This window comes from Ursus americanus, chromosome 33 (assembly GCF_024610735.1).
Source record: "Ursus americanus isolate L20-20 chromosome 33, mUrsAme1.1.p, whole genome shotgun sequence".
NCBI lineage: Eukaryota > Metazoa > Chordata > Mammalia > Carnivora > Ursidae > Ursus > Ursus americanus.
In genome coordinates this window covers 11,477,545-11,504,253 of record NC_142159.1, presented here as the reverse complement: position 1 = coordinate 11,504,253, position 26,709 = coordinate 11,477,545, and the positions used below count along the sequence as shown (strand labels likewise).

The window sequence follows — 26,709 nt, the reverse complement described above, 5'->3', positions numbered from 1 at the left end:
CCTACCCTCCCTTCCCTTCCCTTCCCTTCCCTTCACTTCCCTTCCCTTCCTTTCCTTTTTCCTTTCCTTTCTCTTTCTTTCTTTCTTTCTTTCTTTCTTTCTTTCTTTCTTTCTTTGAGAGAGAGCCCACACATGCATGAGTGGGTGGAGGGGCAGAGTGAGAGAAGCAGACTCCTCTCTGAGCACAGAATCCAATGCAGGGCTCAATCCCAGGACCCCTAGATCATGACTTGAGTTGAAGTCAGACGCTTAACTGACTGAGCCACCTAGGTACCCCCAAGCAATGGTTTTCAACAAGAGACTGGACTGCCTGTTATCCTAGGGAGCATTTGGAAACATATGGGGTATTTTCATGTTTCACAGTGGTGATGGGATAGGGTTAGGGCTGCTACTGGCATTTAATAGGGACCAGGGATGCTAAACCATCCTGACATGTATAGACTATACATTGAAGAATTGTCATGCACAGTATGCCAAAAGCATCTATTGAGAAATCTTATAAGAGGAAAGAATGTGGATATTGTAGTCAAAACAACATGGGGTCAAATCTCAGCTCTATGCTCTGTAAAATAGGGGTGATGATACTGTTCAGTAAGTAAGTAGATGAGATCATGTTGGTAAAGTGTTATGGCTCCTAAGTTTCAAAAAATGGTAGCTACTTTTGAATAGTAGTTTTCTATCCTAGTATTCCTGGATTCTTGGTAAGTCTTATTTCTGTCTGTGAACATTCTCACCTCTCATCCTATTTCCATTTAAAATTAGCTAACTCAGAGAAGCTGAAATAGGCACAGGAGAGAGAGTGATGCTATTTTTTCATAGGTTTAAATACCTTTAAGTACTTTATTTAAACGGTCTTGTGGGGTTACATCAACTGGTTCACACTAAAGATGGGAAATACCACTTGTTTCAGGTTCCGGTGTAATTCAAAAGGGTAGTTCCCTGGGGACTGAATGGCAGACCCCAGTTATCTCAGAGGCTTTTCGGAGTCGCTTCAGCCGCTGTTCAAGTGTAGCTGACAGTGGGGACACAGCCATTGGCACATCGTGCTCAGACATTGCAGAGGGTAAGTTTGGATTAATGTTTTGATTACTAATATGTGTTGTCATTTTCAGATTGTGTTGCAGGTGATTGTCATTACCAGAATATTCATAACTCAATCCCTTCAGCCAAGGAGTTTGCTTGATTTTTCTTACTCCTTGTTTCTTACATCTGGCCCTTTCTTTTCAGTTTTTACTGTTTGTCCTATCTTAAATAACTTTTTTTTAAAGATTTTATTTATTTATTTATTTATTTGACAGACAGCCAGCGAGAGAGGGAACATAAGCAGGGGAAGTGGGAGAGGAAGAAGCAGGCTCCCAGCAGAAGAGCCTGATGTGGGGCTCGATCCCAGAACGCTGGGATCATGCCCTGAGCCGAAGGCAGACACTTAACGACTGCGCCACCCAGGCGCCCCTTAAATAACTTTTTAATAGGTTTCTTGTCCTCAAGTCTTTCCCTCTACTGCCAGGTTAATCTTTCTAAAAGCCTGGTTTCATAGTTTCCCTTTCCTGTAAATCCTCAACTTCTTCTGTTACTTGGATGATCAAGTTCAGAGGGCTTATTAGTTCTGTGATCTGGCCCTATCCCACCCATTCAGACATATTTCTCATTGTTACAAAGTGTGGCGTTTTACTATGCAATGAAAAAGCACAGAACTTTTGTTGTTGTTGTTGTTTTGGATATCTGAGCTCTTTTCTTCTTTAATCCAGGCCCATTTGTGCTGTTTCCACCTCCTCTTGCACTTCCCAGCTATGCTGATCTTATTTTTTAAAAAATCTAGCAAAGTGTCTGAAAAGACTTTTTCCATCCCCTCCACGCATTACTGATCTCCCTCTCTGCAATCTTTTTTTTTAAGATTTATTTATTTATTTATTTATTTGAGAGAGATCATGGGGGGTGGTTAGAGGGAGAAGCAGACTCCCCGCTAAGCGGGGAGCCCAACATGGGGCTCAATCCTGGGACTTCTGGATCATGACCTGAGCCGAAGGCAGTCACTTAACCGACTGAGCCACCCAGGTGCCTGGCAATCTTTTTTTTTAAAATAAGATTTCATTTATTTATTTGAGAGGGAGGTGGGAGGGGGAGAGAGAGAAAATGAGAGCAGAGGGAGGGAGAAGCAGACTCCCTGCTGAGCAGGGAGCCGGATGCGATGCGGGGCTCAACCCCAGGACACTGGGATCATGACCTGAGCTGAAGGCAGATGCTCAACCCACTGAGCCACCCAGGCACCCCTCCCTTTCTGCAATCTTGTATCTTTATTGTATCTGCCATTTTGGGGACACTTAAATTAAGTAATAACTGCCAGACAGCGCTTTACAAGAGTAGTTTCTTTTTTTAAAGTTTTATTTATTTAAGTAATCTCTACACCCAGTGTGGGGTTTGAACTCATGAGCCCGAGATCAAGAGTCCCATGCTTTACTAACTGAGCCAGCCAAGCACCACAAGAGTATTTTATTTTTTCATTTAGATAGTGAGTTCCTAGAGGGCAGAGGACCTGATGATAACAATAACTGTTTATTAAATATTTTATGATGGATACTAAACTAAATTTTTTCTACGTTTTTCATGAACATCTTTAAGAACTCTATGAAATATTTCCATTTTACAGCACAGAAAGCTGAATTTCTTTATTTTTTTTTTAAGATTTATTTATTTGAGAGAGAGAGAAAGAGCATGAGTGGGAGGAGGGGCAGAGGGAGAGAATCTTCAAGCAGATTCCCTCCTGAGGGCAGAGCCCTCCACAGGGCTCGATCCTACAACCCATGAGATCATGACCTGAGCCAAAACTGAGTTGGACTCTCAGCCGACTGAGCCACCCAGCCGCCTGAAGAAAGCTGAATTTCAAAGTGATTAGATGACTTGATTAAAGTCACCAAAGTCACTTTAGTACTTTATCAGATGTCACACCCACTAGGATGGCTATAATCAAAAAGATAATAACAAGTGTTGGTGAGAATGTAAAGAAATTGGAACCTCTATACATTACTGGTGGGAATGTAAAATGTTGCAGCTGCTTTGGAAAGCAGTTTGGCAAATCTTCAAAAGGGTAAACATGGAGTTACCCTATGACTCAACAGTTCTACTCCTACCTATATACCCAAGAGAAATGAAAGCATATGTCCACACATAAACTTGTTACACGAATATTCACAGCAGCATTATTCATAGTAGCCAAAAATGGAAACAGCCCAGATGTTTATCCGCTGATGAATGGATGAGTCAAATGTAGTATACCCATATAATAGAATATTATTTCACATTAAGAAGAAATGAAGTACTAATACATGTTACAGAATGGTTGAACTTTTAAGACATTTATGCTAAGTAAAGCCAGACACAAAAGGCCACATGCTGTATGATTCCATTTATATGAAATGTCCAAAATAGGCAAATCCAGAGAGACAGAAAAAAAAGTGGTTGTTCAAAGCTAGGTAAGTTAGGGTAAATAGAATGTGACTGCTAAAGGGTAAGAGGTTCCTTTTTGGGGTGATAAAATATTCTATAATTGATTGTAGTGATGGTTCACAACAATGAATATACTAAAAACCATTGAATTGTACAGTTCAGGTGGATGAATTGACTGTTATGTGAATTACATTTCAGTAGAGCTCTTTTTTTAAGAAAAGGATAGAAATGTTTGGGGAAAAAAACCAACAAAAACCAAACAGATATATAGTAGTGTTGACTCCTAGACACCTGATGTTTAATTTTAATAGTTTGATAGCTGTGTGTGTATGGGCATGGTGCTCATAAATGTTGAGTAGAACTGAATCACAGATTTCGTTGTAGACAGGACTTTGAAATTCATTTAATTCAGTTCCTTTTTGCTGGTGAGTAACAAAAATTCCCTGAGGGCTTAAGTAACTTGCCTAATGTCATACAACTAGTAGGATTCAGATCTCCCAGCTGTAGTATTTTTTTCTGTCACTTATGTAATCAGGTGTTCCTCTCAGTTTAGTTATTTGTTAAGGTTTTGTCTACATGTGCAGTCATGGGACCTTTTTCATTTTGACTAAATAATAGCTCTTTTAAAAAGTCAAACACTGGGGGCGCCTGGGTGGCGCAGTCCTTAAGCGTCTGCCTTCGGCTCAGGGCGTGATCCCAGCGTTCTGGGATTGAGTCCCACATCAGGCTCCTCTGCTATGAGCCTGCTTCTTCCTCTCCCACTCCCCCTGCTGTGTTCCCTCTCTCGCTGACTGTCTCTCTCTGTCAAATAAATAAATAAAATCTTTAAAAATAATAATAAAAAAAATAAAAATCAAACAATGGTCTAGATTTTCCCTGTATTGAATTGAGCGGCTGTATTTAGTTCAGTCACATTGTTACACAATGTGTGCTTTTTATTCCTTTGGGGGAGGAAAATATATTTCTTGTGTAGTGAGTTCTTTTTAAATTGTAGTAGCCTTGATGTAGTGCTTATTTTTGTTTTTTTGTTTTTTTAAGGACCCAAGGTGGGGCACCTGGGTTGCTCAGTCAGTTAAGAGTCTGACTCTTGATTTCAGCCCAGGTCATATCTCGGGGTGAGATCATGTGAGACTGTGAGATTGAGCCCTTCATCGGACTCCGTACTCAGAGCACTCTGCTTGAGATTCTCTCCTCCTCCCTCTGCCCCTCCCCCCGCTTGCACACGCACAAATCTCTCTCTCTCTCTACAAATAAATCTTAAAAAAATAAATAAATAAATAAATAAAGGATCCAAGATGTCTTCTCTGCCATGTTTGTTATGTACAATGGTCTTTATCTTAATCCTTGCTCATCAGTCTAGTTCGGTTTTATTTGGAGCCCAGTTGACAAGAACCCTTATGACTGGTATAAAATATAGTTTGTTGTTGCATCTTTCTTTTTTTCATTGTTGCATCTTTAAAATGAACAGGCTTGCTTTTGATTTCACCCTTCATTAAAATGTTTTACCTTGAAGACTCTCAAGGGATGGGGTAGAGGTGGATACTGGAGAGCTCAGAAGGCTTTCAGCCGAAGACTGCAGTAGTTACTGGCTTAGTTCAGACTACCTTACTTCATAAACCAGTAAGGGATATAGACAGAAATGATCAAAATTTAGCAATACCTAAATCTACCCCTTACCAAAAAAGCAGGGTTGTTAGAAAGAATTAGGGAGTGGGGAGAGAGTGTGGTTGAGAGAAAAGATTTAGAAATATAGATATCCTTAAAGTGGCAAAATCCCAATGATTCTGAGAACTGTAGACGTCTCTAAAAATCACATATCCCATACACAAAATTTTGAAAGTCTTTGAAAATTGTAGAAAGTGGCCCTTTTGAAAATGAGCGTTGCTGTTTTGCTTCAAGGCGTTTCAAAATACAAACCAGACTTAAGGTGTAACTTGACATTTTATAGCAATTTGTCAGAATTGCCAGTTTCCTTACTATAAATAGATAAACCTAATAGATAAGTGACATGCTGACAAAGATTTTCCTTTATTCTTTAATCAGTGAATGGACCACACGCCTAGAAAATTAAGAAAACTGGGGCGCCTGGGTGGCACAGTCGTTAACTGTCTACCTTCGGCTCAGGGCGTGATCCTGGTGCTCTGGGATCGAGTCTCACATCAGGCTCCTCCACTAGGAGCCTGCTTCTTCCTCTCCCACTCCCCCTGCTTGTGTTCCCTCTCTCGCTGGCTGTCTCTCTCTGTCAAATAAAATAAAATCTTTAAAAAAAAAGAAAAGAAAAGAAAATTAAGAAAACCAAATTTTCCTGGGCCGTTTGGTACCTTTTCAGGCTTTGGTTTTGGCATTACTACTTCGGGGGTTATGGGCTCAAAACTGAATTTGGTGAGTCTTGAGAGTGAGTGGTGCCGTAGATGGAGAATGGAAGGAAGTGTTACAAAGTTCAGCGTGATAGCCGCCCCTCATATGCCGAAACCTCACTGTCTTCTGTTCCATAATTATACTTTGAGAGCAGAGACCCTTGGTGAGAGTGAATATTATGGTGCTGTTACTGAGGATTTGAAGTAGAGAGCTTAGTAGTCTTGGATGTTTTCATCACCACAGTCTACCTTAGCTTATTGACTATTCCTGTGTATAAGTTACGGGACATCAAAAACTGTGTCCTTTGCCTCTAAAATGTTCTTTCTTGGTCCTTGGAGGCAGACATATATATCAGAAATTACTGTTGGGGTGCCTGGGGAGAAGCCTGCTTCTCCCACTCCCACTCCCCCTGCTTGTGTTCCCTCTCTCACTGTGTCTCTCTCTGTCAAATAAATAAAATCTTAAAAAAAAGAAAAGAAAAAAGAAATTACTGTTTTGTTTTGTTTTGTTTTAGTATGACCTTTTATATATATCCCAAGATTATCTAAATATAGGAAATTAGATACTTTGCCTTATCCCATATGTTATAAGGGATAATTTGGTGTGTCCATGGTTTTCATTTTTGGGGTGTTTTTTTTTTTGTTTTGTTTTGTTTTTTTAAGATTTTTTATTTATTTGAGCACATGTGCATGGGAGGGAAAGGAGAGAGACTCTGAAGCAGACTCCATGCTGAGCACAGAGCCTGATGCAGGGCTTGATCCCGCAGCCAGATCATGACCTGAGCCGAAACCAAGAGTCAGATACTTAACCAACCCAGCCACCCAGGCGCCCCCTCTTTTTTTGTTGTTTTTAAGATTTTGTTTATTCATTTATTTTAGAAACAGAGAGTGTGACTGAGGGGAGGGGCAGAGGGAGAAGGAGAGAATCTCAAGCAGACTCTGTTCTGAGCATGGAGTCTGATTTGGGGCTCAGTCTCACAACCCTGAGATCATGACCTGAGCCAAAATCAAGAGTTGACACTTAACCGACTGAGCCACCCAGGTGCCCTGTGCCCATGTTTTTAAAGAGCTGCTTACAAACCCATATGAGAAGATGGTAGCTGATCTGTAGTAATTCTGGGGAAGGTTGTAGTATCTGTCCTCATTAGCTGAGTGTGTTTGTGTTGGTTGATGGAAAGAAAAAAGACAAATGAATTAAATTGGTAGTCCACTCTTCTCCATGGTAGATGTGCTTGGTTTGGAAAGAGTACTGGACATAGTTGAAAAAGGAAGGCATTTATATTCTTTGTCACCTTACTCCGTTTTCTCCCTGCTGAAGATAACAGGTATGTTTCCTGACATGCCTGCCTTGTTGTTTGCTTGCAGCCCGCTGCCTTGACACATTAATTCTGTGACCTTATAGTCTTTTTCAGATTAGTACTTGAAAGTTGGAAATAATGTAGAAATGTGTACCTTCTGCAGCAGGTCTAATCAGAGAGTTGTCTCCCAAAACCAGGCGAGAGCTAAAGGAAGCATAAATCCAGTGTGAAAGAAAAGTGAAAAGTCACAGTTGGATATAAACAAGGGGGAAGTGAAAGGCAAAATATAAAATAGAGGATTTCAGTGTGTACCCACTTGAGAGTGCTCACTGTGCTGGAGTGAAACCTGAGAGTTACTAAGAATAACTTCACATATCCAAGCAGTCAGGTCTGGTGTGTGGGAGAGAGAATAGAATCCTGATTCAGATGCTGTACTCCCTGTCCTGGGTACAGAGCAGCACTATGCACTTTGCCTATTCTTCGGTTAGTTTAGATTCATTGCTTACCTTCACTGGGAAGCTTTTGGAGTCCACAGAGAATTCTGGCAGCCCTTGGAAAGAGTATTTTTATTGGATTGGATTATAGCTTGAGAGTTGCCCAGCTCCCAGAAGAGTAGGACCTAATCCATTTCCCTTAAGTAAGTGATTTTTTTTTTTTAAGTTCGTTTTTCAGCTTTGTTTGTTGACTGGCAAGATACTTTTCGAGTAAAAGGACAGAGTGTAAGTTAAAAGTAAAGCTAATGTTGCCTTTTGTTGGCTTACCTTGCGAATGGCATTGGAGATCCTAGAATACACGTAACTTCTCAGTTAGGCTGCCTTTCTGCCTGATATTTGGGATGATAGTGTCTATTCTGCCTGGTCTCAGGACAGGCAGAGAACATCTGGCATAGCAGCCAAATTCCAGAAAGCCTGCTGCTTCAGTTTTGACTTATGGAAGACTATTCTCTTTGCAGATTTTTGTAGCTCAAGTAGCAGCCCTTCTTTCCAGCCCATCAAAAGCCACATAACCATTCCAACAGCCCATGTGATACCTTCTACTTTGGGGACCTCTCCTGCCAAGCCAAATTCTATACCTGCTGGACTCTCTTCCTCCAAACTCCCTTTGTCAGGGCTGGCTGAAAGTGTGGGGATGACAAGAAATGGAGACCTTGGTGCAATGAAACGTTCTCCAGGCCTGTCTAGAGATTTCATGTATCTTTGTGGTGCTGCTGGAGAAAATGGAATTGAGCAGTCCTGGTTTCCAGCAGTGGGCCATGAAAGAGAAGAAGAGGTGAGGAAGTTTGATATTCCCAGTATGGAGTCTACCCTTAATCAGTCGGCAATGATGGAGACACTTTATTCAGATCCCCACTACCAAGTCCACTTTCACAACCCAAGAGCTGACACAAACAAGGAGTTATACAAAGTGTTGCCTGAGACCAAGAAGGCACCGGGCAGTGGGGTGGTGTGTGAGCGGAATGGACCTCACCCTAATAGCAGTGGAGTGCTCCCTTTGGGACTCCAGCCTGCTCCTGGCTTCTCCAAGCCTCTACCCTCTCAGGTATGGCAGCCGAACCCTGACCCTTGGCACCCCCGTGAGCGATCTTGTGAGCTCAGCACTTGTCGGCAGCAGCTGGAGTTGATCCGTTTACAGATGGAACAAATGCAGGTAGAGGCCCTTCTTTCCTTGGATTTTGTGAGTTCTTAGAAGAGCTTAGAACTATATAGGTTTTGTCCTACAAGTTTTGACTCTAAAGAAAACATTTGTAAGAAAGATGGAAGATGTTTATAGATGGGAAATGAAGGCTTGTGAATGCCATTGAATATGTTGGTCGTCTAATTAAACACCAAAAGGTCCTCCAGAGTAGAGGGTTATAACAGAAGACCCCAAAAGTATGACATTAACACTGATTGTGTACTTCTGTACCAGTCACTAGGCTAGTTTCACATACAGAATCTTAATTTAATCCTTGTAGCACTTTGGTGAGGTAAATGTAGAAATTTACCAGGTTCTTAGAATAAGTAATCTGTCCAGGGTCACAAAGCTGGTAAGTAGCAGAGCTAGGGATTAAAAACCATCTCTGAACCCCTGTGTTTCTTCCATTATACCAATTTTGTGTTTAAAAAAGAAAAAGGCCTTGTGCTGCTTAAGAGTGGGAAGGAAAAAAGCAAGACATATTCTCCTTTCCTGGTTGGTGAGGACATCTTAGCTCCTTGTTTGCCTCTCTTGCCAGATAATGTAAGATAAGTGACCTTTTCTTAGAAACTAGAGCCTTTGTGAGCAGGGAGTATCCAGCTGGCAGAAGTCTCCCTGGCAGGTTCTTTCCAGTCATGCATCAGAGCTAAAATTATTTCATAAACACTGGGCTTTCTCAGGCTGAGCCAAAGTGAGCCTTGACTAGAGACCCAGCTGGGTATCGCTCAGGTGTTTTCAGGTGCCTGTGGGTCAAGATCAAGCTCCTCTGGGCCTCCTTGTCTTCCAGCTTCAGAATGGAGCCATCTGCCACCATCCTGCTGCTTTTGCTCCATCACTGCCCACATTAGAACCAGCACAGTGGATCAGCATCTTAAACAGTAATGAACACCTTCTGAAGGAAAAGGAGCTCCTCATTGACAAGTAAGAGGTCAAGGGGTGCCCTAGGACCAGCCTCTGCTCTCCCAGCCCCCACTGAGGGCACCTAATGAGGTCTATCCAAGGGTAGCACATCCCTCTCTGTTTGGGTCCATACCTTGCCTCACACATGGTAGAGCTAGGTTAATAAGCAGCCTAGTCCTTTATCTGACTAATGGGATAGGCCGATTGTGTATCCTCTGCAGGGACTCTGGGAGTACCTAAAGCGGGCAGCCAGTTCTTTGTAGCTGATCTTTCCTCATTTCCCCCAAGTCAGCTTTCTTATTTGCTCTTCCTCCTTCAGCAAAACAGTACTGCCCAGACACAAGGCCTTTGCCTTACATAGTATGAATTGTACCCACTTAAGGAAAGTAGGGGCTCATGTTGGAAGTGGATTAGTGTCAGGACCCTGGATCTCATTCTATTGGCTTTTGCAGGCAGAGGAAACACATCTCTCAGCTGGAGCAGAAAGTACGGGAAAGTGAACTGCAAGTCCACAGTGCCCTTTTGGGCCGCCCTGCCCCCTTTGGGGATGTCTGCTTGCTGAGGCTGCAGGTAAGGATTGGCGTCCAGTTTCTTTCTTCCTTTTGCTTGGTACTTCTAGGTACCCAGGAGATAGGAAAGAGATCAAGTGATATAAGGTGTCCTTGCCTTTAAAGGGTAGGCATCCCTTGTTCTTCCTTTGTGGGGGCAGAAAAGGTTCGAGGGTAGAATCAGGTATGCCTTGGTGTCAGGACGTACTTGAGAGAAAATGAAGGCAGAGCAAGGTACATCGTAAGATTCTAGAGTTGGGTGATGTTCTGAGAAGTCTTAATCTATCAGCCTTAGCCAAATGGAGGGAGGCAAAGGTAATGGGATTTAGAGCCATTCTCATTTTTTTATTTTTCCATGTCTAGGAGCAACTAAAGGAAATGATGTTTTCACTGAGAGTGGTAGCTCCTAAAAAAGCCTGCTTTGTTGACGTCTTCTGCAGTGTGGGCTTTTTAGCGATGGGTATTAAGACAGATTATGGTACTGGCTTTGCCACCTAGGGGGCCTGTTAATACAGTGTTCTGTCTTATAGAATCAGAATGTTAGAGTGAGAAAGACCCTTCCATAAAATCTAGTTCAGTCCTCTAATGCACTGGTGAAAAACTTGAGGCCCAAGAACGTGGAAGAACTTTTGTCTAAGATCATATAGAGAATGAGTAGAGGAGAAAATTGAGTGTGCTTCAGAATCGTGTGGAGGGCTTGCTAAAAGAGATTATTGAGCCCCATCCCCAGAGTCTCCGATTCAATGGGCTGGGAGTTGGGCTCAAGAATCTTTATTTCTGACAAATCCCCAGGTGATGCTGAAGATGTTAGTCCTAGGACCACACTGAGAAGCACTGCTTGAAGAAATTCTTAGAGAAAGATGATATTTGACCACAAAGTAGACCGAGGTTAAGTAAAGTACATGGGGCTGTAAGGGTGAGGAACGGTTACGTATCGAGAATCTTTATGCAGGAATTGCAGCGAGAGAACACGTTCTTACGTGCACAGTTTGCACAGAAGACAGAAGCCCTGAGCAAAGAAAAGATTGAGCTTGAAAAGAAACTCTCTGCTTCAGAAGTTGAAATCCAGCTCATCAGAGAATCACTCAAAGTGGCGTTGCAGAAGCATTCAGAGGAGGGGAAGAAACAGGAAGAAAGGGTGAGCTAAGGAATTGGTAGCTTTCTAATTCACAAAGGAGTTGGCAGTCAGCCTTCTCCTGCCAAATCCTAAGCTGTTCCTTGGAACTAGGAGGAACCAGTTGGGTAAGATGCTACATTGACTTTTCGTGCAGGACTGGCCTGCTAGAAATGGCACCCCTCCTTTTTGCTTCAGCTCCACAAAACTGCCACAGACAAAGTCCCTCACTGCCCCAAGTTGTGGTGAGCCTTCAACTGACCTGGGTAGAAAACCAGCCTGGGCAGTCATACCGGATGGTACTGTTGCGAGATGTTTAAACATCTGTGGTAAATTTACGTCATTTAGCCTGGTTTTTCCTTATTCTACCTAAAAAGTAGAAAAGAATTCCGTGTGTACAGCCAGTTAGGGAATTTTTACATTTTTGCCAGTGCTCTTAGAATGGCCTTAGGGTAAGATTGGTCATCATAGAAGGAGCTGATTTAAAACCTTTTGCTTCGGTTTCACAGCTTGCTCTAATGCAAATGTTCTTGGGGAACCAGTTTAGTAATGTTTAGTTCTGGACTGCTTGCATCAAAATCAACCAGAGGAGTGCTTCTTAAACTTTAATATGCTTAAGAATCACTGGGTCATCTTGCTGAAAATGCAGATCCAGGGGCACCTGGCTGGCTTGTTGGTGGAGCGTGTGATTCTTGATCTCGGGGTTGTGAGTTTGAGCCCCACGTTGGCTGTAGAGATTACTTAAAAATAAAATCTTTTCTTATTCTCTTAAAATGCAGATCTAGATTTAGTATTACTAGAGTGGGGTGCGCTTGAGATCCTGCATTTTTAAAAAGCTCCCAGGTGATGCTGGTGCCACTGGTATAGCAAGGACTTAGAGGCTTGTTGAAAAAGAAACCTTTAGTCAGAATACGTGTATCTAAGTTAATAATCAAATACCAGTATGTTTATAATAAAACTTAGTAGCTCTGTACCCAACCCCACTCCACAAAGATTTCCATTCTTAACTCTTTTTCTCCTGACATGTACCTCTTTATTTCTGAGTAGTATTCTTGAGGTTTTTGCTGTTTTGGTTCATGGGTGCAACTTCTCTCTCTGATGATATTGATCATATCTTTTGGGATGTCTACATCTGCTTATAGTGTTGTTTCTTATTTTTTCAGAACGTTTTATATTGTTTTGGTGTCTTTCATGATCCTTGAATGAATGGGCACTCATGTTTAATAATGAAGTATTTAAAAGCCGGATAGAAGCTCTGGGTTCATGGTAATTTCCTGGTGGACTGCATTATAGGATAATCAGATTTAGACTGCCTTCTCACTTGGGGACACTCAAATATTAGTATCTGAATGTCTTATCTCACTCTCCCCAGAAAAGCATCAATCTTCAGCCTGCTGCCTAGTTGGGAGGCTAAGGACAAGAATGCTTTTGGCCTTTAGGATCTCAATACTGAGAAGGAGATTAGGCTTAGAGTCCCACAGTTCTGTACATAGATTTTTACTTACACTTACTTTCAACCCAGTGCTGCACTCTCTCTACTGACTGATATCCCTGCATTTGGAATCTCCCTCATCTGATTTCTTTAGAGAATAAATCTCCTCCAGTCTCCTATTGGGGAAATCTAGAGTAAAAATGGTATCCAGCTAACCTCTATGTAGACTTCCAATGAGTGCCCTGTTTTCAGATCTATGTCTGATACCTGCCTCCGACATACCTGGTGCTCTGAGTACAGAGGCGCTTGTGGGGTATGAAGGGCACATTGTTTTCCAAGTTGTCTGTAACTCCCATTGCAGGTTATAACTCTTCTCTGAGTAATTTATCTCCCATCTACTTTCATCTTCTGTAAACACATTGAAATCTCTCATACACTTTTGTCTCTTCCTCTATTAACTTTTTAAAGTTAGTACTTTGTTTCCTTTCTGTCATTTTAGAGGTGTTTTCGAAGGGAGAAGAAAGAAACGTCTGTGGGTAATCCACCATTTTTTTTTTAATTCAAAGATTTCCCCAGCAGGAGACTGGAGATTTTTTCTCTGGAGAAATCAGATGAGGAGGATTCCAGACTCAGGGATATCAGCATTTTCAGTAAGCTTCCCAGCTGAGTCTGAGACATATTAAAATGTAAGAATCACTGGTTTAGAGCTTAAAAGGGTACAGGTTATACCTGAAGTAAATCCTTTGGCTGATTTTCAGGTATCCATTCTTAGTACTTTCTTATCTTTGGATTAAATTAGGTCTGTGTTTCCTTTTGACTTCAGTAGATCTGCCTTTTTCTCTGCTTTCTCTTGCTCCTTCAGCATCCTTTTTTCATAAGCCAAAGAAAAAACCATAATAGTGAAGAAAAAGTCTCCGTTCAGCAAATCTTGGTTGGTGCCCACTCTGTGCCAAGCATCATACTTGGCACATCATATTGGGGCTATGATAATGAGCAAAATGGACACAGCTCCTTCTCTCAAGAAGTTAGAGTCTCATTAACCCTTCCACATGATTGCTTAGCTATAAATCATGTGTGGTGTTTAGGGAAGAATGCATTACCTATCTCACCAGGACAGACCAGACCACTAAGAATAACAAAGACACTCCTGTTATTTGGGAAATTCTAAGAGTTTTGAAGTTTTCTCCCGGGCCAGGAACCCAGGACAAAAACCAGACAAATTCTTTTTTAACAGGCACACCTTGTTTTATTATGCTTCACTTTATTGTGTTTCTCAGATACTGCAGTTTTTACAGATTGAAGGCGTGTGGCAACCCTGCCTCGAACAAATCTGTTGGTGCCATTTTCCCAACAGCATTTGCTCACTTCATGTCTCTGTGTCATATTTTGGTAATTTTTGCAATATTTCAAACTTTTGCATTATTATTATTATTATGTCTGTTATAGTGATCTGTCATCAGTGATTAAGACTTATTGAAAGCTCAGATGATGATTAGTATGTTTTAGCAATAAAGTTTTTTTTTTTTTTCAAATTTATTTATTTATTTTAGAGAGTGAGAGTCGGGGGGAGAGGGAGAGAGACTCTTAAGCCAGACTGCATGCTGACTAGGGAGCCCAATGCGGGGCTCGACCTCGGGGCCCTGAGATCATAACCTGAGCCGAAACTAAGAGTTGGATACTTAACCAACTGTGCCACGTAGGCACCCCAGCAATAAAATATTTTTAAATTAAGACATGTACATTGTTTTTTAGATATAATGCTATCGCACACTTCATAGACTACAGTATAGTGTAAACATAACTTTTACATACACTGGGAAACCAAAAAATTCATTTGACCTGCTTTATTGTGATATTCGCTTTATTGCAGTGGTCTGGAACCAATGCTGCAGTGTCGCCCAGGTATGCCTGTATATAGAAGTGCTACCAGTTTTTTAAAACTGCCCAAGGAGCCCTTCTTCCCTACCCTTGATTGGAAAGTTCAGGTGTGTTAACTCTGCAGTGTGCCCTAATTTTGAATGACAAAATTTGATCACCTCCCTGCCTTCATTGCAGTGGAACAACATTTACAGCCCTAAGGGCAGAGACAGTGGTCACTTCAGAAAAACCGTGATGTTCAGGGTCCTAGAAGAGTCAGTGGAGACAGATTCTTGACGCTTCTTTCCCTAGGTAAAGGGTCGTGATAAGCATATCAATAATTTGAAAAAGAAATGTCAGAAGGAATCAGAACAGAACCGGGAGAAGCAGCAGCGTATTGAGACCTTGGAGCGCTACCTGGCTGACCTGCCCACCCTGGAAGACCATCAGAAGCAGAGCCAGCAGGTAGCAGCAATGTCTGGGCATACCTGGGGCAAGCGGGGAGTAGTCAAGCAGGGGCACTTTCTCAGCCTCTGCTGTACGCAGTCACACTATGGTTTCCTGAAAGGAAAAACCCAAAGGAGTCATGTCCAGACTCACGTCTGTCAAATTTGCAACTGGACTGCAGAGTTTTTGAGATACCCAGTGTTCTTTGGCTTGTTGACCTAAGCATGGGATCCTGTCTCTTAGCTTAAGGATTCCGAGTTGAAGAGTACAGAGCTGCAGGAGAGAGTGACAGAGCTGGAGAGTTTGCTGGAGGAGACCCAGGCAGCCTGCAGAGAGAAGGAGGTTCAACTGGAAAGCCTGAGACAGAAAGGAGCAGAATTCTCCATTAGACACAGGTAAATACCCCAGTATGGTAGAGGAAAGGAGTAGAAAGCTAAGTCTGTCCCACTCACTACCTGTGTGACTTTGGGCAAATCACTTTCCTTTTCTGAGGTTCGTTTCTTTAGAATATGAGTAATAGGAAAGCTGCTTATGGGTAAGGAATAGGTCTTTGAGATGGAGAGTGGAGGGTATAGTGGTGCAGTGGGGGCTTGTTATTGTATCCTTTGGAAGGTCCAACCCAGTGCCTGACATGATAGTTACTGGATAATAATTGAGTATGTATGTGTTGAATGAAGGGAGCCACTTTATAAACTGGGAAATTAGTTATCTGTATATTTGTAAAAGCAGATCCTGGTGTTAAGGACTGGAGAGGGGATTATCTACATTTTGAACCTTGTAAGCTAAAGGCTACCAGGAACATCTGTTTCTCTTCAGCCCTAGGGATTGTTCTCGATGGTCATGACAGGTTCTAAGAACAAAACAAGATGCTATAATGTACTCTCAGGGTGTCTTGAGAGCCTCTTCCATATTAATTGCAGTTTCTGAAAATGTGATGTCTGTGTTTCAACAGCCTCTTGAACCAAATCCAGTTTCTAATGGGATGGATTAGATTTCTCATCCCATATTCAACCACAGTGACCTTGTTGTTTATCTCAGCAGATGAAGCATGATGAAAGTGATTGTGGGGATCCATTGGAGGAGACCACTGGTTGGAGTCAGAAGAGCGATTGGGGTCAAAGTTGACTCTGCGCCAGACTTTGTGTGCCAAGAAAAAAGATTTTTTTTGTATTTTCCAAAATTTCTGCAGTATACATATATGACTTTTATAATCTAAATACATGCGATGTTTATTTTTAAATATCAAAACAAATATAAAAGAGCTTTGGGCAGTTAGAGAATTGATGGCACATTAGATAGATGCTAGCCTCTAGGGAAGGGAACTAACTTACACGAGGCAGCTTGTGTATGGCACACACTGTGTTACAACAGACCTAACATTATCCCCAGCTACGGCTTGGAAGCACCTGAGTGTCTTGCCCCAAAATATAAAGTAAATAATAGAATCAGGAGTCAAAGCCACATCTGTCTGACTTCAAAATTCTTGAAGAGGCCACTGTTTTTCAGCCTGCAAGATAAGCAGTGTGTGGAGGAGGCCAGTGGAGAAGGTTCAGCCCAACAGGGAGAAGGTCCAAAAGCGGAAATGGAGTCCTGGCAGAAAGAATGTGATTCCCTCCGAAAGGTGACTGAGAGTGTCCAGGCTGTAATAGGGGGCAGGCTAAGAGGAAAGAAGATTGTGTACTAGGAAGGAACCATGAATTTCTGGCCCTAGGCCACCTAAGCTCTATTACCCAGAGCTTTCCTCCCTTTTCTGACAAGTCACCCTGCATAATGTTTGCATTTTAGGTATTTATCCTTCTGACAGGCAAGCAGAGTTAGGGGAGGGTGTGCTTCTGAACATCCAAACTAGGTGCTCCAAAATGGTGCACTGAAGCTTGGTGCATTTTGTTCATGGCTTAGGCCCCATACAGACCTCTTCCACTGGCCAGAGTTCTAACCAGTGAGGTGGCCCTAATTCAGAGAAGAAAGTCTCCAAACCTGTGGGTGAGACTGATGGCAGGTCAGCAAGAAAGAAGACCCAGAAATGGTTCAGAGAATACCTGGGGTCTCAAAGGACAAGAAACTGGGCCTGCTCAGGTTCTCTTCTCAGTGTGACCAAAGCTATAAATAATAGCATCCATCACAGCCCTGCTTAGGATAGACTTCATTAAACTGAATTTTTAGTCATGTCCTTTACTAAAGAACCAAAATGTATACTGGTTATATATAAAGTTTATTCCACTGGCCCACAGTTATCAGGGTGGGTTCCCCCTTCCCCCCAGTAGTGGTCATAGGTCCACACTACATTCCTATTTCAACCTCTTCATGAGCAGAACACAGAAGTGTGAAGCTAGCTAGGATAGGGAGTCTGGATTATATTTCTGTAAATAGAGCTAAATTGTCTTCACCCTGGTTTCACTGTTGATTGGCTGTAGCCTGCCTTAATAACTTTGCCTTTCAGATTGTGGAGAAGCAACAGCAGAAGATGGATCAGCTGCGTTTACAAGTACAGGTGAGCTGGTGTCCTTGTGGTACAGTAGGCAGGACTTGATGGAATCTATAGGATTCAGCCAAATCTTTATTCTGTGTCATACAGTTTGTTCAGTGTTGGGAGTATAGCAAGAATGAGACCCAATCAATGCTTTTAGCCTACAGTCTTATTGGGAAGGGGTTTCAGCACAGTACTGTGTGAAAGCAATGTCTATGTTACTTTGGGGGAGCATAGAAGAGTCAGAGCAGGGGAGGTTAAGGAAGGGTTTCTGGAGATCATGAGCCTGGAAGGAGGAGGAAGAGTAGCCAGGGAAAGAAGAAGAGCTGGATAGGTTGGTTTTGGAATTCCAGATAGAAGGAATAACACTGGTGGGAACATGGAGGCATGAAACAGCAGAGTTTGCACACAGAGCTGCAAGCAGTTTGATATTGTCGAAGTAAGGTGGTGAAAAGAAACTGGGCTATGGGAGGGCTTCATCTTTCCAACTAAATTTGCTTTTATTCTTTTAGTAGGTGATGGGAATCTACTATAAAGATTTATTTATTTCAGAGAGAGCACTTGCCAGCAGAGGGAGGTGCAGAGGGAGAGGGGAGAGAAAGAATCTCAAACAGATTCCCCACTGACTGTTGAGCCTGATGCTGGTCTCAATCCCAGGACCCTGAGATCATGACCTGAGCTGAAATCAAGAGCTAGATGCTTAACTGACTGAGCCACCCAAGTGCCTCATGGGAATTTCCTATAGAATTTAATTTAGGTGTGATGTAGTTGGGTTTGCAACTCAGGCTTGAGTTGGAAAGAAGAGTGACATTTGGGGAGAGGCAAGGCTGGAGGCTGGTAGACTATTACAGAAATCCTGGTGAGAGATGATGAAGGAACGTGGCATAAGGCAGCATAGCAAGGAGGAGATGTGAGTGAACAGATTTAAGTGAATTTTAGGTAAAATTGAGAGGAATCAGTGATTGACAAGATGTAGGGAGTTAATAAGGAAAAATTACAGATGACTCCTGGTTTCTATTTTGGGCCAGAGTGTGGGGTGGGGGGGGTGTCCTTAATTATGTTCTCCAAGAAATCCTAAGCAAAGCAGGTTTACTCAGGTTCTCTTTGGACTCCAAAAGAGGTTTTCACACCAAAACATGTGAAATGCACTCACTCTGAGAACAGCTCAAAGCTGCAGTTCTGCCTTTGCCATCATGTGGGTCAGGCTGTGTCTGTCTACTTCCCCTATTTCAAGTCCTGTTAACGGTAGTCAAGCCTTGTGAGTGTTTATACCCATTTAAAATCCCAGATTCTTGGTAGAGTTTTTAATGGATCTCAGATACATTTTCTGGAACCCACAGGTTCCAAAGGTTGAAAAAGCCCAACATTTAAGTGGTACATTTACCCATGATGAAACTCCTCAGGCAAATTAAAGTATCAGGTGAATTTGCTGGAATCAGGTAGATTCAGAATGGTCGCCTAGAGTATTTCATGGTGACGAGGTGTTCTCCTTTGGCAGTTAAACATTTTTTTATTAATACAAAATGGAAAATTCAGAAAATTTTTGAATACTTGATTTAAATAAGTTTCAAAACTGGGGGAGGGGATTGGAATGAATAGAATGAGAGGCAAAAAAAATAGCAAACATAAATACCTCCCTCTCCCTGACCCTGACCCTCCCTACACACACACTCTCTTCCTCCCTCCCTCCCTCCCTTCTAACTAGATTAGGTGCCTGTGGGAGCTCTCTCCTACTCTTTATCTCTGTCAGAAGCATTTAATATACAGTATTCTCAAGGGCTTTGGCTGTGAGCTCCTCAAAGACAGGTATTGTTTGGTATTGTCAGTATCCTCAGTGCGTGTTACAGTAAGTGCTCAATAAATACTGAACTCAACTGAATGGACATTCCCTACCCTCAGGAAAGTTATGGAGGGGGAATCATGTGCACAGCCAACAAATGTACTCATGAACCATGACAGAGGTATGAGTAGCAGGGCGAGAATATGATTAATAGGATCTGATCTGCAGATTGAGGAAGGCTCAGGTGGGCCTTGAAGGTTTCCTGGGTGACAGAGCGGAAGAGTAGCCTGGGCAAAGGGGAAGGAGAGAGCGCAACAGCATTGGAGCTGGAGCCTTTGGGAATGAAGGCTGCTCAGTCATTTGGTGTGACCGGAGTGGACCCTGTGTGGAAGGTAAAAAGAGATATGGCTGGAAAAGTAGGTAAGGGCCAAACTGGCCTGGAATGCCCTCCTGAGAAGCTGGCCTCTATTGGGTACATGGTCATCGACTTACAGGAGGTTTTCAAAGGGAAGTAGCGGATCAGGGCTGTTCTGAGGTAATCTCTTAGCAGTGTGTGGGTGGGGTGGGGCTTTACTGTAGTCCGGGCCAGAGGTGATATGGTCTGAACCAGATTTGTGACTCCTCATGTGTAATCCCACCATTCAGAGCCTAGAGCAAGAAGTGGCTCAGGAAGAAGGAACAAGCCAGGCCCTGAAAGAGGAGGCCCAGCGGAGGGAGACAGCCCTACAGCAGCTGCGCACAGCCGTGAAAGAGGCGAGTAGCATCAGCTGGCTTCTCAGTACTGCCTCCACAAACCTGACTGCTCTGTGAACCCGTCCCATCCCTACTCCCACAGAGCCCTCCTGTCGGAGAGGTCCCTGCTGAGCTTTTTTGGCAGAAGAATGGGAAGGGACATCACACCATCCTCTATATTAAAGGTCCTAAGCCCATCTCAGAGTGGCCATAATTACCCAGGAATGCTTTTGGGATGTGAGAAGTCTCTCTGTCTTTCTGTAGCCACAGGTTTGTGGGGCTGGGGAGGAAGGGTTCAAGAAGGCTGAGAGCTTGGTGGTCCTCATGGAATAAACAGAGCTGTCAGCAAGGGGTGACCAAGTTCAGTGACCTAGGAAGAAGTCTCTCAGAGCTGGGATTTGTCAGATGGCCCAGTGTGGGTGAAGGCCTGGGACTGGAAAAGGAACTGTATTCAGTGTCTTTAAATCGGAATAGAGGTAGGGCGGGGAGAATGGGTTAAGCTGTTCAGGGAGGGGGAGGGAAGGAGACACAGACAGACATGAGTAGCTGGTCTTCGTAGAGAAGCCTGACTCCACTGAGATGAGGGTGTGAAAAGGCAGGCAGGACACATTCTAGCACTGTGTTCTCCAGGTTCCTAGTTTCTCCAGCCCCCCACCCGGTGGCCAGCCGCTAGCTGTATTGTTGTCTTTCTTGCCCCCTTTATTCCTCTGACACGCTCTGATCAGGCTGGCGGTTGGCCACTTTTGTCAGGGTGGCAGGGAGAGATTGAAACCAGTGTCTCCTCAGATTTCACAGTTCACGTTAAGCCTTCTCTAATAGCCTGGTTAACAGAGTTGGCTGAGGGACTGGCTTCAGATAGAGTTCCGAGGGGCGAGAGTATCTTCTCTGGTTCCTGAACAGAAACCCGGAGGCTGATGACTCAGTCTGTTGGGGAGTGGTTTCCTCTCCAGTGCTGGAACCCTACAGGCGCAACCTACCTGCAGGAGAATTGGTAGGGTTTAGGAGGGGGGATACCACCTGTGACTCCTATATATCTACACACAGATACAGATATTCTGCCCTTCCCTTGGCCTGGGTTAATGTGTCTGCCTGTCTATATGCTCAGCTTTCAGTGCAGAACCAGGACCTGATTGAGAAGAATCTGACACTCCAGGAACACCTGCGCCGGGCCCAGCCAGGGTCCCTGTCTTCACCAGACACAGCCCACCTGGCATTTGAGCTGCACCAGGAGTTGGCCAATTGCCTTCAAGATCTGCAGGCTGTCTGTAGCATTGTGACCCAGAGGGCCCAGGGCCATGACCCCAATCTCTCTCTGCTCCTGGGCATTCACTGTGAGTCCTCAGGCCAGTCTGGGACCCAGGAGAGAGTGACTTTCACTCTCTTATCACCCTCACCCAACTTTCCCATCCGTATGGTAATGTGTGAATAAGGCTTTGTAGGTCTGGTCACTGCCCCCTGGGAGTTTATGTGTTTAGCAAAGTAGACAGTAAATCTGTTTTGGAAACAAGCATCCCTTAATGGGTACCTGAATGCAGGACAACCAGAAGATTGCCCTGAGGCAGCAAGTTTTCAGCCCACTATCCCCATCTGCTTTTCTAAAAGCATGTTGTGTCCTGGGATACCTGGGTAGCTCAGGCGATTAAGCATCTGGCTCTTGATTTCGGCTCAGGTCTTGATCTCAGGGTGGTGAGTTCAAACTCTGCATTGGGCTCCATGCTGGGCATAGAGCCTACCTAAAACAAACAAAATGACGTGCCGTGTCCCCAGATCATGGGCCTCAAAGAACTACTTATCTATATTGCCCCCTCCACATGAAAGCATCTCCTAAGTGACTCACTAACATTCTCTCGAAATGCTCTCCTACTCAGCTGTACAGCACCCGGGGACTCAGATGGATTTGCAGAAGCCGGATGTGATCAAGAGGAAACTAGAAGAGGTTCAACAGCTGCGCCGTGACATCGAGGACTTAAGGACCACCATGTCAGACCGATATGCCCAGGATATGGGAGAAAACTGTGTCACACAGTGAGGAATGCTGGGGGTGGCACACGCTCTGTTCCCCCAGGGAAGATCTGGTCTGCTGAGCACCCAGTCTGGCAGGTCCTGCCCTGACAATCTCTTGCCTCCTGTCTGCTGCTATTCCCAGAGAGAAGGGGTAGAGGGGCTTAAGAACCTCCACCGGGGGCCAAGGGCTGATGAAGGAACTGTGCCTGCCCTGCCCCACACTGGCTTTGCCTTGTTGGATTGCATTTGTCCTGTCATCCTGATTTACCCTTTGAGGGTGAGTTACTAATTAACTTTTGCAGGTTGACTGGTAAGTCCTACAGACTGTTCCAGCCCCAGGCTGATGGCAAAGGTAAACAGGCTGCTCAGTTCCCTTTTCCATCCTCTGGGACGGATTCACATTCATTCCCACTCCATACCTTGGTCCTGCTAATGCCCAGAGTTCAAGTAGAAGGGCATGGAAAGGCTGGGTAACAGTCACAGTGGCCATGTGAGAATTCTCAGGCCAGTAGGCCAGTCTGCCTGGGATCTGAGCTGGCTTTTCTTGGGTATTCTTAGGCCTGGTCCCACTGCTGCTTCCTCAGGGCTCTTGTTCTCACAGACGCCTCAGGGTGATCTGTTTATTAGCAAAGTACCCACTAGAATTGGCCTAAAGATTATATCCAGGCTGCCTTCATCTGTGCTGTCATGCCATTTTACAGGATGCCCCACTCTCCAGCTGCCCTGTCCCTTGGGGCCCTGGTCATGTGGTTAGCACAGCTCCCTTCCCTTTTGTTCTCAGGCCAGTCAAGTAGCCCCCTTGCAAACTCTTCTTTATGGTTCTGGATTTGGGCAGGATTTTCCCGTAGAATACCACAGGGCAACTATCAAGCTGCTCACCTCCTCCTCCTGGGGCTAAGGGCTGGTGTCCAGCCCTGATTTGTGCCTCTCTTTTGTTTGGGGGCAGGGTCCTTTCCCTTTCTTGCTCTGGGGCTTCTTGAGAGTTCAGAGTACCCAGTATAGTTTGGTTCTAAGGTATAGCTTTCCTTATTTGCTGGGTTTTGTTTGGGGCCTTTAGGCCCTACGCTTTCTGGTTTGTCCTGCCTCACTTAGGGAGCATCTCACAACACAGTTGTTTGTATCTGGTTATTGGGCTGACCCCAGACCTCCACTAGATCTGGAGCCAGGCCAAGCCAGGGCCTTGTAAGGGTGTGGAGGGAGGAGCACAGAGCAGTTCAGGAGCCAGCCACTATGAGTTTGTTGGTAAGCTTTGAGCCATCAGAGAAGCGTCCTGAACCTCCCTCTTGGGTCTGAATGAGACTTCTTAAGTGTTTTTACAATTTTGTGAATTATTTATGGAGTGATGTATCCCTTCCATTCAGAACAGCCCCACCCAGCCATCCCCTCAGCCTCTGGGCTCCTTCCTGCCTCCTAAAAGCAGAGCTGCCTGGCTGGTCTCCACCCTGTGCTGGGAGCCCAGCCACCATGCTCACGGGTATTTTTCCTCAGAGTTTATAAACAGTTATTTATATGAATCCTTGTTATGTCAACTGGTTTGTATTGCCTATTTTGATTACAAAATAAAATATTTAACAAACTCCTCAGTTTTCCATCACCATCATCACCATCCCTTACTCCACCCCTCATTTTGGCTTATTGGAGCCAAAGCCCGGGTGTTTAGCCAAGTTCCCCAGATGGCAGCAAGGAGGGACCTTTGGCAGGTCCAGCCTCACGTCTGTATTTCTACCACTTCTGCTCCTCTGTTCTCTGTGGGGACAAATAAGATCTCTTCCTGCACCACTTTCTATTGGGTGAAGCCGCCCTGAGTCATTGAGCAGGTCTGTCGTTGGAGAGAGTTTCAGTAATCCTCTGAGAGGAAGTCAGCTGCCTCTAGGTGGCTGTGAGGAAGTGGCTGCTCTGGAGCAGGCCACTGTTTGCCTTGGGGAACTGGGCTTATCTTCCTGGGCTGCTATTCGACCCCTGGACCTGGGGAGGACTCGTGAGGGGAGTCATGTCCAACCCCAGACAGCCAAGCCTCCAGATTTGGGCTGGTTGCTGGAGTCTGTTCCCTCTGAACCCCTAGATTTTTTCTGGGAGCAGGAGCAGCGTCAGAATGCCATCAGGGGTTGAGGTTGAGCCAGGGCCACCCTAGGACCATCTGTAGATCTTTAACAAGGGTGGGTGAGGCTCAGGAGTCCTCGCCAGCCTCCCCTCCACCCTTTCTGAAGCTAGCAGCCTCTTACCGTGGCCTCCATCTGGTGCCTTGAGGGTGTGGCCCTGTCTCTGGCCACCACCCTTCCTTGTCTAAACCTGAGTGCTGAGGAACTTTTGGGGAAATCTCCCAGCAGGGGCTGTCCCTGGTGTGCCATGGGGTTAGCCAGGTGTGCGTGTCGCCCAGGGGGCTGTGGAAAGGGTCCCTTGGAGTGAGGTTCCCTAGTCAAGGAACTGTCGGTTTCAAAACAGCCCAAGCCTTCAAAGCTCCGAGCTGCGCTGCGCTCCGTGGCACCAGGGCTGGGCAGCTGCGCGCAGCAAACCCGGGGGAGGCTGAGGCGGCCTTGGCCACACCCTCACCCCTGCCCTCCCTGGCCTTTCCGGCCACCGGGGCCCCTCCCCAGCCTCACACGGAGCCCCAGATCTGGGAAGGGCCGAAGGGGATGGCCTTGCACGGCACTAGGGTCCTCGGCGAGTCGCCACTGAGGGGGGAGGGGAGGGGGACAGCGGCGTGCAGGGCGGGGTCGCGCAGGCTCCGCCCCGGCCGCACGCCTGCCCGCGCCGCCCATTGGTCCCGAGAGCGGTGACTCGCGGGCTGAGCAGGAAGGAAACCGCTCCCGAGCGCGGCGGCGTCGTCTCCAGGCCGTGCAGCTGCCGCCACAGCCGTCCGTCCGCCTGCCGGCTCGCCCGTCCACCCACAGCATGAGCGGCCTGCGCGTCTACAGCACGTCGGTCACCGGCTCGCGTGAAGTGAGTGCACGCCCGGGCCGCGCTGGGGGAGAGCGCGGGCGGCGGTGTCGGGGCGCTACGGCCCGGCGCCCGAGACCCACCCCCAGGGCGGGGCGGGGGGGGGGCGGCGACGAGATGTGGGGCTCGGACTCCCGGGTCGGGTCCCAAGGTGGGCTCCGAGGCTCGAACCCCTCCTTTGGGCATCCTGGATCCTAGGCAGCCCCAGCACAAGCTGCCCACGCCCATCCCGTCGCTCAGACACGCACTCTCTGCAACCCCACTACCACCCCGATCACGTCCTGATCGTTCCCTTCCTCTCCTCCACTTTGTGTGTACCTGGGCGGGGGTGGCCCCTTACCAGCCTCCACCCAAGCCTGCCCTGCCTTCCCCTCGCGGAGCTCCTGGTTCTCTCCCGCTCCCCCACCCCGAACTTTATCCCACTTCCCTTCTTCCTTCTGACTCCCCTCCGCATGGTGGTCCCTCTCTCATCCTGCACCACCGCAAGCCTGACTCAGCCTCCTAACTCCCTAGTGGCCAGAACGCTGGCCCAGGTATGGAGGGAGACAAAAACTACTGGCCACAGTCCCTTTCTTTCTGTCCAGGGTTCCCCCATGAATCCTCCAGCCTGCTCACTAACCCCTGCCCGCCCTCTACCCCCAGATCAAGTCCCAGCAGAGCGAGGTGACCCGCATCCTGGATGGGAAGCGCATCCAGTACCAGCTAGTGGACATCTCCCAGGACAACGCCCTGCGGGATGAGATGCGAGCCTTGGCGGGCAACCCCAAGGCCACCCCACCCCAGATTGTCAACGGGGACCAGTACTGTGGGGTATGGGCCCCGGGGGTTGGGAGTGGGGAAGTGTAGGAGGACTTCTCCTGAGTCAGAAGTCCGAGTCAGACCCGAGACAAAACAGCAGCACTCAGGTGACCATCTCCCCTGCCCTCCTCCAGGACTATGAGCTCTTCGTGGAGGCGGTGGAACAGAACACACTGCAGGAGTTCCTGAAGCTGGCCTGAGCCCCCGGACTCCGTCACCACATTCCCCCAGCCACCGCCCGACCATGAAGGACCTTCTGACCTTGGGATCTCTCCCCCAACCCGAGCCCCTTCTCCTCCCCTCTCCTCCGTTCAAAGGCAACATTCCTTACCCACTAGTTTCAAAAATTGTCTTAAGCAACAGCCCAAGTGCTGGCTGTCCTCCGCCAGGCCCTGAGGCTGCCACCCTGCCTGGCACTGGCTGATGGGCACCTTTGTTGGTTCCATCAGCCAGGGCTCTGCCAAAGGCCCCGCATTCCCCGTCCTGGGAGCACCCTAGAGACAATTAAATGTCCCATTCCATGGACACCGTGTCTGTTTGATGTGACCCGCGCCCTTGCTCGGAGCAAGGCTGGTAGATGGGATTGTGCTGAGGCTGGGCTCCTGTGGGCAGGTCGGTGGAGCGGTCTCCTGCATGGCACCTGTGGGTATGACTGTGCACGTATGTGGGTGTATGTCTGGCACATGCATAACTGTGTGGACCTGCGTTTCTGGAAACAGTGTGGGTGGGTCACCTCCTGATTCACACGCATGTGATAGTGTCCTGACGTGCCCAGGTTGGTGAGTCTAGCACATCCGTATGCCACTCGGTAATGTGTCCGTGCCTTGTGGCCACCTGCCCGGGATCCAGCAGACTGGCTCGGAGTGCGTGTGTCATGGAAGTGGGTTCACAGCTGCAGTTCTACCCGTTCGGGGACAGTG

At 46.0% G+C, this 26,709-nt stretch overlaps 2 protein-coding genes across 7 annotated transcripts in view; both read left to right on the top strand.

Annotated features, from left to right (window-relative positions):
- CEP85 (centrosomal protein 85) overlaps positions 1 to 23,633 on the top strand; it is a 32,289-nt gene extending 8,656 nt beyond the window's left edge. For 2 of the 6 annotated variants that reach the window (XM_045782262.2, XM_045782261.2), the window contains exons 3-14: positions 911 to 1,063; positions 8,052 to 8,746; positions 9,561 to 9,694; positions 10,126 to 10,243; positions 11,174 to 11,359; positions 14,937 to 15,089; positions 15,315 to 15,466; positions 16,578 to 16,692; positions 17,512 to 17,562; positions 19,964 to 20,071; positions 21,156 to 21,381; positions 21,919 to 23,633. In XM_045782262.2, the coding sequence (XP_045638218.2) occupies positions 911 to 1,063; positions 8,052 to 8,746; positions 9,561 to 9,694; positions 10,126 to 10,243; positions 11,174 to 11,359; positions 14,937 to 15,089; positions 15,315 to 15,466; positions 16,578 to 16,692; positions 17,512 to 17,562; positions 19,964 to 20,071; positions 21,156 to 21,381; positions 21,919 to 22,079 (2,252 nt within the window). In that variant the 3' untranslated portion in view covers positions 22,080 to 23,633. Of the gene's footprint in view, positions 1 to 910; positions 1,064 to 7,492; positions 7,737 to 8,051; positions 8,747 to 9,560; positions 9,695 to 10,125; positions 10,244 to 11,173; positions 11,360 to 14,936; positions 15,090 to 15,314; positions 15,467 to 16,577; positions 16,693 to 17,511; positions 17,563 to 19,546; positions 20,072 to 21,155; positions 21,382 to 21,918 lie in introns of those variants that run through there. The other 4 variants (XM_045782263.2, XM_045782264.2, XM_045782268.2 and 1 more) reach the window with 4 other exon arrangements.
- A 1,186-nt stretch (positions 23,634 to 24,819) lies between these two features.
- SH3BGRL3 (SH3 domain binding glutamate rich protein like 3) lies at positions 24,820 to 26,314 on the top strand. Its single transcript, XM_045782404.1, has 3 exons — positions 24,820 to 24,994; positions 25,634 to 25,801; positions 25,924 to 26,314. The coding sequence occupies exons 1-3, from the start codon at positions 24,947 to 24,949 to the stop codon at positions 25,987 to 25,989; spliced, it is 282 nt and encodes a 93-aa protein (XP_045638360.1). The 5' UTR covers positions 24,820 to 24,946; the 3' UTR covers positions 25,990 to 26,314.
- The last annotated feature ends 395 nt before the right edge of the window (positions 26,315 to 26,709 follow it).

Excerpts from the sequence above, each read along its gene's own strand:
- SH3BGRL3 (XM_045782404.1), top strand. The coding sequence starts at position 24,947 with ATGAGCGGCCTGCGCGTCTACAGCACGTCGGTCACCGGCTCGCGTGAA. Across the intron at positions 24,995-25,633 it reads CGGTCACCGGCTCGCGTGAA|ATCAAGTCCCAGCAGAGCGA; the intron begins GTGAGTGCACGC and ends CTCTACCCCCAG. Across the intron at positions 25,802-25,923 it reads ACGGGGACCAGTACTGTGGG|GACTATGAGCTCTTCGTGGA; the intron begins GTATGGGCCCCG and ends GCCCTCCTCCAG.